The 16,489-nt window shown below is 49.6% G+C and overlaps 2 protein-coding genes across 2 annotated transcripts in view; one reads left to right on the forward strand and one right to left on the reverse strand.

Annotated features, from left to right (window-relative positions):
* Positions 1–890: 890 nt before the first annotated feature.
* Positions 891–7,045, forward strand: CALHM2 (calcium homeostasis modulator family member 2). The gene is made up of 3 exons (XM_027852194.1): positions 891–1,259; positions 2,775–3,352; positions 5,978–7,045. Exons 2-3 carry the CDS (start codon positions 2,798–2,800, stop codon positions 6,392–6,394), a joined length of 972 nt encoding a protein of 323 aa, XP_027707995.1. The 5' UTR covers positions 891–1,259; positions 2,775–2,797; the 3' UTR covers positions 6,395–7,045.
* A 100-nt stretch (positions 7,046–7,145) lies between these two features.
* PDCD11 (programmed cell death 11) overlaps positions 7,146–16,489 on the reverse strand; it is a 42,939-nt gene continuing 33,595 nt past the window's right edge. The window contains exons 26-36 of the mRNA XM_027852193.1: positions 16,355–16,411; positions 15,341–15,463; positions 14,865–14,987; positions 14,059–14,404; positions 13,644–13,751; positions 12,605–12,751; positions 11,963–12,213; positions 11,083–11,251; positions 10,376–10,529; positions 9,756–9,921; positions 7,146–9,193 (exon numbers count right to left, since the gene is read on the reverse strand). Of these exons, the coding sequence (XP_027707994.1) occupies positions 9,022–9,193; positions 9,756–9,921; positions 10,376–10,529; positions 11,083–11,251; positions 11,963–12,213; positions 12,605–12,751; positions 13,644–13,751; positions 14,059–14,404; positions 14,865–14,987; positions 15,341–15,463; positions 16,355–16,411 (1,816 nt within the window). The 3' untranslated portion in view covers positions 7,146–9,021. The remainder of the gene's footprint in view (positions 9,194–9,755; positions 9,922–10,375; positions 10,530–11,082; positions 11,252–11,962; positions 12,214–12,604; positions 12,752–13,643; positions 13,752–14,058; positions 14,405–14,864; positions 14,988–15,340; positions 15,464–16,354; positions 16,412–16,489) is intronic.

The raw sequence follows: 16,489 nt of genomic DNA on the forward strand, positions 1-16,489 counted from the left end.
GGTGATGGAGGTGGGGAAGATGAAGGAGGAGGCCTTGCTATTGGCACTCTCTCACTCTTGACAGTACTTGGTATACAAATTTGTCCCCAAAGGATAGTTATGAGAATACAAATCTCTCCCTTTTTTGCTGAAGGAGGGACTGTGGGTGTGAAGCTCATATAATATCATATAATATCACTTGGTTGATATGTTGATTAGTTTTGCTGGACTTTTCTTTTTTAAAAAGTTTGTAATAAAGGTTGGATCTGTGAAGGAGGGGAATGGAAGAAATATATATTAGAAAATTTAGGTGATATAAAAATAAGAACCACCAATAAAAATTTAATAATAAAAGAAAAAAATAAATTATTTGGTATATATTTTGCATTTACTTACTTGTGTGCCTGTTGTATCTCCCCAGAAAAAAGTAAGATCCTTGAGAGCAGGGACCATATTGGTTCTGTTCTTTCTTCAGCTTCTATCCCAGTACCTTGCAAACAGAAGGGGCTTAATAAATGTTGGTTGAATTGATCTTGGAAGCACCTAGACCAGATCTCCCCGCAGACCCAGTTGGTTCAGGCTCTCCTTTCCCCTTCTTTGCCCTCCCCAACTCCCAAATCTGGGGAGCCAGCCGGAGTCCTCCAGACTGGTCTCTCGGGCTTATCGACGTCTGAGCCCTTTGTCCCCCTGGGGCCGGGCTCCCTGACCTCGGCTCCTCTCCCCCGTCCCAAAGCCAGAATGTCTGCGCCAGTGAGAGCAGACAAGCCGACTCTTAGACTGGAGTTAGCCCTTGGGGCTCAAGCTCGCTGGGCCAGGGTGGGCGGAACTGCAGAGCAGACCCGGGAGGGCCAGCGGACAGGCCACCTCCTCCCCACTCCCCCGCCCCCCAGCTCCCCCCTCCTTTCCCTCCCCTGTGCACGCTGGAGAAGCTGTTTTTCCACTCTCTCACGCACACGCGCTTTTCCATTCTTTATTTATTTCTTTTTGGGTTTAAACTTTCTCTAAGCCTCGCTGCCACTTCCCCAAAGCTGCTGCCCCCTTTCATCCCTCGCTGGGCCTCTGCGATCTTCCCCCTCTAATCTGACCCTGCAGGAAACCCCAGCCCCAACCCAGCAAATCAAAACCCCCAAACGGAGCCTGCTGAGAGGCAGAGGAAGCGACTGCTCAGCGCGGGCAGGCGGCCGCCGGGCGTGGTGCCTGCTGCCTGTGCCCGCTGCCCAGCCCGGTGGGGGCTGTCCCCACTCCTCGTACCCTACACCTTTCCGGAGCCCAGATCCCAGGTGAGTGTCCGAGCCCATCCAGCGGAGTTGGGGGAGAACCGATGACAACTTTTGCAATACTGTGTCATTAGCGGCCAGAAGGGGACAAAGCGGGTGAAGAGCGGGGCCTGCCTAGACATCTGCCCCCAAGGCATGAAGAAAAGGCCCCAGCCCCACAAAAGATACTTCTTGACCACAGAGAGAACCCCTTCCCCACTTCAGGGAACGCACGTGGCCCTTGTCCCCATCCCTCAGTGCTGGTAGGTCTGGGCTGTAGCCCTGGGTATCTGTATCTCACGCCTGTCCCTGGGCAGTGGTTTGGCCCCTCAGAATCTGTCTGTTGTCCAACTCCAGTTGGTCATCTGGTCTTCAGTCCTCACCCTGTCTGGGTGGTGTTTGTGAAACCGAGCCTCCCCAGTGATAACACTAGAGTCTCTGTGGGCATTGAAAGGGGAGAAGACCCAAATAGGGACTGGGGGAAGGGGAGTAGGGATTGATTGACTCTGGTGCCCTGGCCCATTATCCCCCAGCCCTTTCCACAGAGAACTATAAACTGCTTTTCAGAGAGTTGGCCTCTGAAGTCCAGGATCTTGTCTTTACCCTCCCCCTTGTTTGTGACACTGGACTGTGCTGGGTGGGGGTAGAAGGGAAGGGCCATGTAAGGGAGCCCCAAAGGAGCCCAGGAAAGGAATCCAGGCTTAAGACTCAAGTTTAGCAGGACAGGGTCTGGTTTTGCTTATACAGGATTATCCAGACTTCTGAGTAAGGCTCTCTTGGATGAAGAGGGGGAGGACCTTGAAGCGTTACCAGGAAGGGGGCTGGGAATGAAAAGAGGGAAACTGGAACTGCATCTTTTTTTAATTCTTGTCACAAAAATTAAAGGTGGAGGCCCAGCACGGCTGAGAAGTGGTGTGTGTGGGTGTGTGGGTGTGTGGCTAGGTGCCTTGTACCCACAGCACTGGCGATTCTCAGGCCATGGCTCCCCTCTGTACTGCTGTCTTCTAGGAAGTACATATCTGTCCTTGAGTCTCCCTGGAAGCTTTACAAAAGATGAGGAAGAGGGTCTTCCTTCCTCCCAGACCACAGAGACAAGGGGGAAGATGTCACTAACACTTAGCAGCTTCGGGGAGTTCCTGTTTCCTGAGCCTAAAACATACACTGAGCCCAAAGAATTGATTTGTTGGTCTATACGTATTTGCTCCAAGCACAGACTTATGGAGAAATAGGTTAGTGAAGGGGTGGGGACACTGTGGTCTCGAGGCCACATGTAGCCCTCTGGATCTTCAAGTGTGGCCCTTTGAATCCAAACTTCTCTTTGCATTCAGCCAAAGGGCTGAACTTAAGGACTTAGAGGGCCACATGTGGCCTCGAGGCCACAGTTCCCCATCCCCGGGGTAGTGGGTAACAATAGGTATGACTTTCCAAAAGATCATCAATAAAACATTTTTAAGTGCATAGAATATAGCAAAATGAAAGGCCCCATAAAATTACTGGGGGAAAAAAATTCACCCAGGCCCCTTCTCTCTATATCTGCAGATTGAACATCTCGGTTCATCACCATGTCAGCCCTGATTGTGGAGAATTTCCGCTTCCTGTCGCTCTTTTTCAAGAGCAAAGATGTGATGATCTTCAATGGGCTGGTGGCCCTAGGCACAGTGGGGAGCCAGGAGCTGTTCTCCGTGGTGGCCTTTCACTGCCCTTGCTCCCCAGCCAGAAACTACATTTATGGGCTGACAGCCATTGGGGTCCCTGCCTTGGCTCTCTTCCTCATTGGTGTCATCCTCAACACTCACACCTGGAACCTGGTGGCTGAGTGTCAGCTACGCCGGGCCAAGAATTGCTCAGCTGCCCCCAATTTCCTTCTCTTGAGCTCTATCCTAGGTCGTGCAGCTGTGGCTCCAGTCACCTGGTCTGTCCTTTCGCTGCTCAGAGGAGAGGCCTATGTCTGTGCCCTCAGTGAGTTTGTGGACCCCTCCTCACTGACAGATGAGAGGGGAGGTTTCCCCCAGGACCATGCAGTTGAGGTCCTGGCCAAGTTTCCCTGTGGGGAGGCCCCAGCAAACTTGTCGGGCTTCCAGGAGGAGGTGAGCCGAAGACTCAAGTATGAGTCCCAGGTAAGTCAGGTTTTTGGGGAAGGTGGAGAGGGGCTTAGCTATAGGCAAAGGCTCCCGATATCCTCTCCCACACCTCTTCAGGAGCTGGGATGTTGCGCTAGAGGGTGTACTATTCATAGAAGCATAGATTTAGAGCTAGAAGAGACCTTAGAGGCCATTGAGTCCACCCCCCTCTCTTTACTGAGGGAGGTCCTTTATTGATGCAACCCTTCTCCAGGGTCACGTAGGTAGCAAGTATCTAAGGCAGGATTTAAACCCAGGGCTCCAACTTATTAATTTTCCTAACTGGGGGCTCTGAGCTACGGTGATTGTTAACAACTTTTCTGATATAAACTCCATGTATCTGGGCATTGTATTGTCCCTACATGAAAAAAAAAAATCAAACCACTTTTTTTTTTTTAAAACAAGGTATAGCTAATTAAATCTACAGAGAGAGAGAGAGAGAGAGAGAGAGAGAGGAGGGGAGGGCAGTGGTAGAGAAAAGCTCACACCCTAAACCACCCTTCCTTCCCACCTTCCAGCTTGAGATAGGCAAGGAAAAATTCTGGAAAGACTTCAGTTTTGCTTCTATTGGGTAGAGAGGAGAGAACAGAAAGGATCTAGTACCAACCTGCCAACTTTACTCTCCAGAGTAAGAAGACCCTTTCAGTGTTAGAAGTGGGTAGTGCTCAGTGCTAAGAAAACCATATTCATGGTTCCAGTTGGCTCATGGTTCCATGGTTCCTTCACATATTGATCCCTTGCCTCATCCACAGACTGACCCTGGGCATAGTCTGGTTTCTTTTAAAAAAAAAAATTGGACCTGTGATTTTATTGGCATAGGGCATTCTCTCTACCAAATTATTCTTCAATTTAGAAATATTCGGGGGGGGGGGGCGCAGCTAGAGATAAAGTGACTTGCCCAGGGTCACCTGAACATTTGCCCAGTATCTCTCAGTCAGGACTTAAATCCAGGTCTTTCCAGACTCCAAAGTCTGTTCTCTGATCTCCACTCCTTGATGCCTCTTCAGACTGATTTCTAACCCTAGCCATGGCCTGACCTCTGATTGTGGCCCGGATGGACCCTTAGCCTAAGCCACAGACTGAATTGTTAACCCTGGTGAGGCACCAAGCAGATAATTACTTGTTAAGGGGAACCACATGAGTGTGGCTAGCCTAAAGCTGCCTGTCCCCTACTGGAGACATCACTTGGTTAATGTTGTGTTTTAAGTGTGATTATCTGATGATCTGTCAGGCCCAGCTCCACTGGTTACAAGCTAACATCAGGGATGACTGGTCTGTAGGCATTGTTGAAATGGTAAAGTAAAAGAAGATAAATGTTGTCACCTTCTTCCCATATCCCTTTCCTTCTCCTCTGGATGGCTCTTTATTAGACCTTGCTAAGAATCATAAGTTGTTGGACAATATAAAGAGCTACCGCATAAGGTAATGAGCTACTCACCCCTGGAGGTGTTCAAAAAAGTGATGATCACGGGTGTCAGAGATGCTGTCTAGGGGATTCCTGCATTGGGAAATAAACTGGGATCCAGTTATTTTTCAGGCATGTCCCCACTTGGAGTTCTCTTGGCAAAAATACTGGAGTTGTCATTCCTTCTCCAGCTCATTTTACAGATGAGGAAACTGAGGCAAACAGGATTAAGTGACTTGCCCAGGGTCACACAGCTAGTTTCTGAGACTAGATTTGAACTCAGGAAGATGAGTCTTTCTGACTCCATGCCTGACATTCAGCACTCTATCCACTGTGCCACCTAGCTGCCCCATAAATTGGGCTAGAGAACCTCTAAAGGCATTTTCTGGTAATGAGTTGATGAGAAAAAAAAAAAAAAAACAGGAGCATTATTAGATAAGAGAAGGGGAAATGTGGCAGAGCCAAGTACTGGGAAGCAAAGAATTTTCACTTAAAGGTCTTTAACAGGTACCAGCTGAAGAGGAGATGCAGCATAGTGTGGCAGATGAGTACTGGCCTTGGAATCAGGACCAACAACAAACATTTATTAAGCGCCTCCTACATGCCAGGTACTTGTGCTAACTGCTTAAAGACCTGAGTTCAAATTCATCCTCCCATACTTACTAGCTGGGTGATCCTAGGTAAAGTCACTTAACCTGTCTAGACATAAGTTTCATCATCTGTAGAAGCACTCCTGGGACTAGATCACGTCTAAGGTCCTTTTCAGCTTTAACTATGATGAAGAGGACAGGCAAAAACAAATGGGCAGACACAAGGGGACAGAAAGGACGATGTGTTCAAGAGGAAAATGGACAGGCACTCACAGATAGAGAGAGATTAGGAGAAAATGCAGAGACTGAGTAGGGGACAAAGAAGGCAGAAAGGAATTAACATGGCATGTTACAATTGTAAGAGAACGGCTGTTCCAACTCTCATTCCACAGAAGAGCAAACAAGATCCAGAGAAGTCAATTGACTTTGCTGTCATGCGGTTAATTATTGTCAAGCCAGGACTAGAATCCCCATCTCCCAGCCAAGGGTTGTTTTTACTGAACCTCTGTTCGTGGTGTCCCCTCCTTTTTCCCCTCGAGGTCCTTGTTCAGATGGGGCGGAGTTGGCAGCTCTTTTTTGGGACAAGGGAAAACTCCACCTCACACCTGCCTACTCTCTCTGACCCAGCTCTTTGGGTGGCTGCTGATTGGCGTGGTGGCTGTCCTCGTCTTCCTCACCAAGTGCCTAAAGCATTGCTGTTCACCGCTGGGCTACCGCCAAGAGGCATACTGGGCTCAGTACCGGGCCAATGAGTCCCAGCTGTTCCAGAGGACGGCAGAAGTACACTCCCGGGTGCTGGCCGCCAACAATGTGCGCCGTTTCTTCGGCTTTGTGGCCCTGGACAAAGATGACAAGGAGCTGGTTCAAGAGTTTGTTGTCGAGGGGACCCAGCCGAGGCCCCAGTGGAACGCTATCACTGGTGTCTACCTGTACCGTGAGAACCAGGGCTTCCCACTCTACAGTCGACTGCACAAGTGGGCCCAGGGGATAGTGGGGAACGGAAGGGGGCCGGACAATCTGGAGATGGCTTTCCTGGCTTCCTAGTATTGCAGATATCCTCACCATCCCATGCCTGTTTGAAAACACAGTGGTGACTTTTATAATCCAGGGTCCCTGTCCCAGAGCTGCCCCATCCCCAAACCCAATATGTCTGCTTCTTCCCACTGCTACCTGTTCATATTTGGATGGGCACAAAGGTGCCCCACAGTCCCGCACCCAAACCCAGGAGTTAGCAGCTACTCAGCTGATTTTGGGGTGCATCAGAGGAAGCTTTTACTAGCATCACTGACAGGCCATCAAAGAAGGCCAGAGGGTGGGGTGAAGACGTGAAAGTGGCCCAAGTTTGGGGAGAACCTGCTGGGCAGTGCAGTGGTGCTGAGAAGGGCATTCCAGCCTGCTGGATAAATGCTTTACAAGAGGTTTAGTCTTTTCCAAAGAAGCTACTTGTACTAACTTCTGAACTCTGGGACACCAGAAACTAAGTTCTTTCCATGCCATGTCAGTGAGCTCCTTGCAACAATGAAGAGTTGAGCGCAGTTAACCTGTGTCTAACTGCATGTAGGTTGGGAATGACCATCTTTGGAAAGGGAAGGCTTGAACACCTTGGGGACCACTAGTGAGCAGTTCTCCTAGGGCTCCCACTGACGTTGTTTTCTATTTTTTAAACATTTTTGATAAAAACTTTGCTATAACATCGATGAGGTGTGTGTGTGTGTGTGTGTGTATTCCCTTCTGTTGGATGCTGTAAATAGATCCTAAATCCAAAAGTAGGTAGAAGATAGGCCCCTGGGAGAAATCATAGAATTTTAGAACTGCACAAAGGACAGCAGCACTCACAAAATTCAACCCCCTTCTTTTGTATAAAAGGAAACTGAGGCCCAGGGAGACAAAAGTCTATATAACCACTAGGTCGTGTGGGTCTCTGGTGTCCTGACTGCCAGGCTGGGGCTTGATGCCATCCATAATGCCTTTCAAAGTCCTTGTCAGTGCCTGCTCAGCCGATACCTAGGGTAACAACTATTAGACTTAACTCCATGCTCCTGCCCATCTCTCTCCTGGGGCCCACAGACTGTTTTTTGTAGAGACACCCAATTGTCCTCTTCCTCAGAATCTGGAGATCCTAAAACCCAAACAGCCCTCACTGCTGAAGAGGAAGGGTAGAGGCCTTCTCCACATTTTTCCCTTTCATTTTGGCTTCTGGAAATGGCTCCTCCCTTTTCTCCCAGTCCCGCCAAATGCAAAGCATGACTGATACGCTCTTTTCAATTACATATGCTACAGAAAACTGCTTTTTTGTTCACATGGTATTTCAGGCTCAGCCAGAACCAACTTCTATTTTCCTCGAGGCCAGAACAGGAAACCAGCTTCCACAGCGGCAGAAAGGTGCCGTGTAACCTTTAGGAAGCACTTCCTTGAATGTCTGGTGGCTAAGCAAGTGAGGGTGGTTACTTCTTCAGGTCCTTAAGTGTTCTAGGGACACCTGTGGGCATGCAGCAAAGGCATGGAGGAAATGTCTCAATGTCATCCCTCTTCAAGGGAACATGGGAACTGTTAAGGAATGCAGCCCTCTCTGTCCCTTTTCTCTGAGAAGCTGCTGTCCATCACTTCACTTGCTTCTTTTCTCCCAAGACCCCCAGAGGAGGAAGACGGGAAGGCAGTGACTCCCCAAATCAGAGCACAGGCCTGGAACCCAGGTTCCCCAGTGCTATGGCACTTTGTTCCTCCTGCCCAAGCAGATTCCAGGGACGTTCTGGAGGGACTCATGACTGGGCAAATGGCCCATGGGTCCATGGAGATCTCTGTGATCTGGAAGGAGTGCCTAAAAGAAGTCATGGCCTAGTGACTGCTGATTGTCCTTATATTCTTCAGGTGAGCTCACAGCTGGGTTTGAATGACAGCCTGATCGTGAGACCCAGGGAAGTCAGCCTCCTTCCACTACCCTTCCCAGGGAATAAGAAATAGTTTACAAAGCACTTTCTTTAAGACAACCCTGGTGAAAGAGTCAGCATGAATATTCTCATCCCCGCTTTACAGATGGGTGAACAAGTTCATTTAAACTCAGACTCTAAACCCAGTGAGTCCTCTTGATCGTAGACCACCATTCCAAAGAAGGTCGTACAGACTCGGGGGCCATACTGTAGGCCACAAAGCAGACAAGTTTCTCGGGAGTCCATCAGTCACAGGATGACTGTGAAACAAATGGGCAGAGGAATTGCCCACCAGCATTACTGGGAAGAGAAGTGGAAGAAACAAGCTGGTTCATTTTTTTAAGAGATCTCTTATGTTCACTTAAAAAAAAATTTTATATCTTTTGCTTTTACATCATCTTTATTTCACAATATACCTCCCCCTCCCACCTAGCCATCCCTTATAACAAAAAAAAGTTCAAAGAAATTATATGACGTGTTGACCATGCCTGACATATGTACTGTTCCACACTTGTACACTCAAACACTGCGCCCGCCCTCCCCCCCCACACACACAGCAGACACACAGACACAAGTTCTGACAAGGGCAGGTCGCTCCTGGTTTTTACAGGGCTACCCTGTGTCACCACAAACAATGGTTAAATAAAGCTCCTCACGCGCCCCTCATGGTTTTTAAAAAATACATCTCGTGTCCACTGTCTGGGAGGATGCTGGTCCGGCCTGACTGGGCCCTCAGGTTAGTCGTTAGCTATCAGCAAGGGTGCTCTTGGCCTCCACGTAGCTCAAGGCCTTCTCCTTGACAGCCTGCACCGTCTCGGCTGTGCCGTGCTGCTTCTCATAGTCCAGGTAGCGTTTGAAGAAGAATTTCATCCTCTTGGGGGCCAGGCTTAAGTGTACCACTCGCTCAAAGATGTCCCTGAGTCACAAGAATAGGGAGCTCAGGGAAATGGGGGACTGGCCCTCCATGGTCACAATTTGTCAGTACTGGGGAATACCTCTGTGGCAGAGGCACTGGGGAAAACTTGGCCTTACTCCAAATAAACTAAGAGTGAAGTTGCTGGGCCTGAGAGACAGGGATGGAGTACCAGGAGAAAGACCTGAACTCAACACCAGCAGCTCTACATCCCAGTCCCAGCTCTGCCCTAGCTAGTCAAGTGACCGTGGGCAAGGCAGCCCCCACCTCCATGGCCTGTCCCATGGGGAGGGTGCCAGGAAAAAAATTAAGTCATGCCTGAGAAAAGTGCTAGAAATGAAGGCTGATGAACAGATAAGTTATTAGGAGGGCCCAAGTTTTCTGGCTTCTAGCCCACTGAGTCCATGTTGCTGCCCAAGGCCAAAAAGAGGCCCCTCCCTATTGGACAAAATCTTCTGGTGAAAGGATGGAGACTTGGGAAGGTGGAGCCTTAGGGCCAATGAGCCTTCCCCTACTCACTCCAAGGCTGGCCAACTTCTTGTCCCCTTTCCTTCCCCTTACTTACCGGACTTCCTTTTGGTTCCCGTACTTAATGACCATGTCAATGTAGACGGACCAGACATCTGTGCGCTTGGGGTAGCTGCTAAGAGTGCTCTCAAACATGGCTTTGGCTCGTTCCGCATCCCCCAGGTGGAACTCAAGCTGGGCAAATTTGGAGATGACATCCACATCTGCAATGGCAAGGATGACTCAGATCACTGGCCAGAGTCCTCTCTCTAACAGACTGAGGTCAAGATGATGAGGAAGGATGCCCACACCTACTCCTTGGTCATTGTTCCCAGCATCATGGCCCTTTCTGGAAGGACAAAGCCTAATCTGGGATTACTAGGTACGTTAAGGATGGAGAAGGTAGAGTCAGGGAAGGTTCCTAACTTCACTGGCCACTGAGCCTCTACACCTATACCCATATAACGTCTCAGTGAAGTGCCTGGGAGTGAGATTTAACTCTGTTAATCTCATCCATGGGAATTGGGACTCTGGGAAGGTCAACTGTTATTTTATGCAAAACCAAAAACTATATGAAAGTCACCCCGACAAGGAGGCCTACCCTGTGCCACGCCGGAGGAATCCCCAGAAGCCCCGCTTGGGGAAGGCAGAGGTATAAGAGGGACAAAGAGGACTTACGTTCTTTCTGTGGCAGACAATTGAAGGCCCGCTGCAGCAGGCGGTGACTGGCGTCGGCCTGCCCTCTCTGAAGAAGGAAGGCACCATATTTGATCCACACGGTCTTCTCTTGTCGGAAACGTTTCAGCATCCGACTATAGAGCTCTTCAGCTGCCTGGGGAAAAAGAGGAGGTGAGCAGACAAACACGAGAACCTAAGTGAATCCCAGGCCTACTCTACAGATTGGGGGGCTGGGAAGGGACGTGAGACAGCTTTTATTTTTGAGGTGACTCCTCCCATTCTACACTGCTCTTGAGCTCAGGGAGAGGTCCCTAAGGGGACGTCAGGACAAGGAGGGATGGGAAAGCCAAAAGGAGAAGGCACCAGGCTTGGAGACGGACACTTCTTTTCCTCTGTCTAGGGTACGCTATAGAGACAAGACTGGAATTCTGTTGACACCTTCACCTCCAAATAATTCCCACACCTAGCAATTTACTTAACCTCTAAAAGGAAGGAACTACTCTTCCCATTCCATAGACAGGGATACTCGGTCTCCCCAGGATTGTGAAACAAATTCCCCAAAGTTACAGCAAGAGCTGAGGACTCTCAACTTTGAACCCTGCCTCGGTGATACCCACTGGGCAGCGTCTGTCTGGAGTGGGGATGGGGAAGAGACTCTTCTGGGGCTTGAAGGGGAACATCTCCAATCAAAAGGCTGGGAAACATACCTGGTACTTCTCTGACTTGGTGTAGATGTCAGCCAGCTGGAGAAAGACCTTCAAGGGCTCACAGTACTGCACAGCCCGCTCAAAGACCTTGGTCAGAGTCTCTTTGGAGCCATACATATTCTCCAGATTCATCAAGGCCACCCACACGTTTAGCTTCTCCTGCTCTTCTCTGGGGGTACAGAGGGGTCAAAACTCAAACTCTAGTCCAATGGACCTCTTTCACCTCTATCTGGAGGCTAACTCTCAATTACAGCCATTCCCCGCTACAGCCTTCAGATCTCCCACGCCCGCTCAACCTAAGCCCAACATCAGGAAATAGGCTCGGAGATCAATTTTGAGTAATCCCTGCCTCCCAAAAGTATGACAAGAAGCCTGGAGCCTTGATTCTCTGGGTTATGGGCCACTCTCTGTTGTTCCCTGCTGGATCCAACTACGCCGGGGAGGACATGCCATGCCTCTTAGGTCCCTTCCTGGAGGGAGTGAAAGCCTCAACTCACAGACTGGGGTTGGGAGGGTGCCGACCCCCTCCTTCTCTGAACCAGCAGGGCCTGGATCTCTTACTGAACAATCACAATCTACTTAGTATCATCATCATTTGCATCTATCCCTATGAGATTAAAAACTACAAGAAGAGAGTTACTGTGTTTCACTCATCCCTGTTCTTATCACAAACAGAAAAAGTAGGGACCCCCATCTCTCTCCCACCTCCCCTCCCTAAACTCAGGTGCTTATGACCTGCAGGGAAGCCACAAGCCAGATGAAAGGAAGTAAGAGCAGCCACCCTCAGAGCAATCAGTCTGCAGAGCTACCTCCTGCCAAGCCAAACGTTTCCCCAAGGACATACTCCTCCATGGGGGCTGCCGGGAGGAAGCCTCTTTACCTGAAGGAGATGGACTTGAGAGCCCTCTCGGCCACCGCCCGGGCCTTCTCAATCTCTGTGGCGTGCAGGTGGAAGGCCATGTACTGCAGCCACAGGATGGAGCTGTTGGGGGAGCTCAGGACCAAGCGATCAAAGTCATCCGCGGTCTCAGGCTGCCAACTGGGGTCCATCAGGGCCGCCTCGATGCGCAACAGCTCCTTCTCTGCCTGCTGCTTCTCCAGCTCCTTGTCCTTCTTGCTTTTCTTCTTCAGCTGCAGAGGAGCAGGTGAGAGTGAGTGGTGGCCCCCAGGGCTCAGCTCCAACCCACCCTAGGGAGGCACGTGGACTCTGGCCTGGCACCACCCTCATTCCCCCGGCCTCCTGGGAGCCAAGTCTCCACTATCACTATCATTACTGTGTCCACTAATCACAGCTCAACTCCAGGGCCCTTGAACTATCTTACCGTCACATCTTCCCCGAGCCCTAAGGCTTGTACTGAGCCGAGCTGCAAGCTTCCCACGAGGCCTCTTAGGGTCTTGGGAGGCAGATCAGTGACTCCCTCCAGTCCAAATCATCTAAGGCAAGCCCTCTCCCCACAAAGCTAGGTTTTAGAAAACATTCCTCGAAGAGTCTATCTAAAAAAGCCCCAGGGGAAGACCAAACCATGGCTTGGCTTGTTTCCTCCTCTTCGCTGTCCGAACTCTCCTCTCGGTGTGGTATGGCTGGGGCGAGCATGTCCAGACTCACATCCCACGCGAAGCCCGAAGACAGCTGAAGCCTGGGGACTTCTGTGGGCTTGGGCTGCTGCTTCTGTGAGAACCAGAGAGGATCTGAGGCCAGAGGCTGACCTCTGACCACACACTGCCCTGAGCCTCCTCAGTCTCCCCAGGCCTGCCCCACAACCACACCCTCTTCCCCAAGCCCTCCATCTCCTGACTCTGGGCAAACAGCCTCTACCCAACGATCATCTACTGATAAGAACCATCAAGGAAGAGAAGATAAAGACGGGCTATAACTTTCGGCACAGACGAGATGATGGCTCTACTGGGAGCCCTGATCTGTGTACAGCAGTGCACAGGCACACTCTGTCACCACTTCTTATGACATCGTGGGGCTTTGTAGCTTCATCTCTGTGATCTGCTCTCATTATCACATTTAAATGGAGCTTTAAGGCTTACACAACCACCCAGTGAAGTAGCTGTTGTCATTATGTTACAGATGAGGATACTGAGGTCCAGAAGTTAAATGGTTTGTCCTGGGCCACAAAGCTACTGTCTGGGGGTGAGATTAGAACCCAGATCCTTCCAGACTTAAAGCCTGGTGTTTTGTTTTTAAATTGGGGTATTGGGGGGGGAAGAGGAAGGTGTATACTGATGATCTCATTGATTTATTGAAACTCTTTCTACTAGTAAAGATGTTCTGCAACCTGTGGTCTGAGTTTTAGTTAAATGACTTGGCCACTCTCACAGAGATATTATGTGCCAGAAAGAGAACTCGAACCCATATCTTCCTGTCTTGAAGGCCGACCAAATCACAAAACAGAACTGTAACTCTCATCTTCCTTTTACAGATAAGGAAATGAAGAGTCAGAGAGGGGAGGTGAACTCCCACGGTCAGACAGCCAGTGAGTAGGACAATCAGGAGCGGACTGAGGTCTCTGGACGCCCACTCATCTCCCCCTTCAAGAGCTGACCTTTCTTACCTTGGGCAGCTTAAGTCTCTTCTCTTTCTCCTCCTTATAATTAACTTCCACTCCACTATCATCTCCTTCAGGCGACAGGTTTTGTTTTTTCTTCTTGTTCACTTTCTCCTGAAACAGCGCAAAGAATGGAAATGGAAGTGACTGATTCGTTCACTCAACTGGTATTTGCTCTAACTTATCCCTAAGACCACTCGAGGCATATACCAAGGGGCATCCGAGTGCTAGGGTTGTGCATAGTGGCCCCGTCTCTGACCTCTTGGAACACGTTACGGACAACCACGGTCTGGGTGGTCAACTCTCCACGCAGCGCCCCTCTACCCTCGGCCTTCTCTCCAGGGCACAGTACGGTGGCCAGGAGGTTCTTGCTTTCAATGTTTTCTTTGTTTAAAGAGATTTCCTTCCCACAAGGAAGTACCTGTCCCCTTTCCAACTCTGGCATCTTCCGCTTCCCTTTATTTGCTGACTTCTCTACTGGTCTGACACTGGGTTCATCACACTCTTCCTCCTTCAGCTGTGCCTTTGTCTCTTGCTGCTTTCGCTCTTTAGTCTTACGCTGCTTCTCCGCCTTCTGTTTTGTCTTAGAGTCACCTTGATCCTCCTCATCCTCTACCTCCAATGTCTGCTTCTTCTTAGGCTGAGGGCTGAGCATCTTTTTCCCCTGGTCCCGCAGTGGCAGACCCAAAGACTCAGGAAATACATCTGGCTTCCTAGTGTCTTTGGGGAGGAAGGACAGATACACCAGGTTCTGCTTCCGGTTCACCCTGGATGGGCACAGAGAGACAAGTGACAATGCCGGTGAGAGAGGAAAGAGGAAAAATGACTCGAAACAAAGACAAAGACCACCTCTCCTCTTCCTGGGCTCGAGCTGAACTGACCAAGAGCCTTCTTGTCATATGTACTGGCTCCTGTGGGTCGGACTCTGGGGACTGGTGAAGTCAGGGCTGGAATAGTGGCATTCAAAGCTCATGGCCAGCACGAGGGGGCTAAGTCTCCAGACTCACAGCATCTGATGCCCCCAAGCAAAGTTCTTACTTCAGTCTGTACATTAGATTCAACCCAGCCACAACTCATCTTTTCAGGAACTGACCTGAGAGTTGGCCTGGCTTTATTTTAAGAAGACCACTGAACTCAAAACCACAGGAGGAAGGGGGGAGGGGGCAGCCTATTGACAAGCTTGGGGTGGAGTGTGATCACAGCCTCCACCTCTGTTTCTGAGCCTACCTTAAGACCTTGGCTGACAGTAGCTTTCCTTCTGGGAGGTAAGTTTGATACAAAGCTCTGTCAGACACGAAGTACTTGGTAACATGCCGGTACTTGACCCGACCCACAAGAGTGGGGCTAATGCTGTAAAAAAGGAAAGACAAGATTGTAGATTTGGGGGAAAACCCTGGTCATCCTGAAGCAGTGAGACAACTCTGGCAAAGCCTAAGATGGGGCAGAGACCCCCTACTGCCTTCAGAAACAGAAAGGAGTCATTTTACAGCGGAAGGGAACTTCCGGCAGATGCAAGGGAGATACAACCTTCCTCCCCACTGAGTCCACCCAGTAACCTCCATGAACGATTGAGGAACCCACAGAATCCCCCTTCTCTGAGATTCTCTAAAAAGAGGTCTGGCAACTGTACGGAGCAGTTTTAGGAGACAGAGGAGTGGACAAGAAGAGTTTGGGGGGGGGTCCTCTGGTCCCACACTTCTCACCGAAAGTACACTCCCAGCTTCTTGATGGCTTCCACATAGCCCCGCAGGCGCTGCCCTTCTTTAATGTCCTTGATGGAGTTCACTTCAGGGTCTTCTATTTTGCTTTTCATTCTGGGGTTTGTTCTAAAGGAACAAGAGGGAGAGAGACAAACGGGGGGGGGGGGGAAGGGGGCGGCACATTTAACTACTCCACCCAATCTTGGTGCCATTCTTCCCAGGCTGCTTATACTTAACATCTATCCCCCCTACCCCAGCCACTGTCCCCCTCTTCAGCATTCTATGTTCTCACCAAACTAGCCCACTTAAGAGTCTTTGGCACCGAACATCCCATTTTCCATCTCTGTCCTTTGCACAGGCCATCCCCCCATGCCTGGCATGTTTTTCCCTCCTCATCTCTGCCTCTTTTCCTAGCTCTCTTTCAAGACTCAGTTCAATTGTTAAAGCCCTTCCCTGAAATCAGTTTATAATTTACATTTACTTTACTTCATAATGTACTGCAAATATGCCATTTCCCTCCAGTACAACATCCTTGAGGGCAGGGATGATTTCATTTTTTGTCACTGTATCCCTAGTGCCTGGCACATACAAGTCTCTTAATAAATATTAACTGAACAGAAAAAAGCTGAACCCACAACCCTGGCGTCATTAGCATCAATTCTAATCACCAAGAAAATTGCCCAGAAAATGATCCTTCCCCTCCCAGAGGCAAATTATATACCCACCATGAGCTCTCTTGGTTTTTTGACCCCCTGAATTTAGGCAGCCCAGAGTAGACCTTGAGAACTGACTACCCTTGTCTTTGAGAAAAAAAAAAAAATCTTAAGAACTAGCATATGGGGTAATGCAATTAGAACAACTCTGGTTTCTTTACCCCAAGGGACCAAAAAAAAAAAAAAAAGTACAGGGAGGCAAGAAGCTGAAAAGAGCTCAAATTTCTCTAAACATGGAAAATAATTAATCAAGAGAGTGGTCCTCCCCCACCACCCCCCAAAAGAGGCCCAGCCCCAAGTCTACCTGGACTGTCGTAGTGACAGAGTCAGTATGGGGTCTTTGGTGGACAGCACACAACACCTACAAGAAGAGGGGGGAAAAGGTGAGATCTGGAGAGTTCAGTGACCACCCAGCTAGGACATGGCAAAGAGTCCAAGG

The sequence above is a fragment of the Vombatus ursinus genome, unplaced genomic scaffold (genome assembly GCF_900497805.2).
Source record: "Vombatus ursinus unplaced genomic scaffold, bare-nosed wombat genome assembly UNPS02009205.1, whole genome shotgun sequence".
NCBI classification, from domain to species: Eukaryota; Metazoa; Chordata; class Mammalia; order Diprotodontia; family Vombatidae; genus Vombatus; species Vombatus ursinus.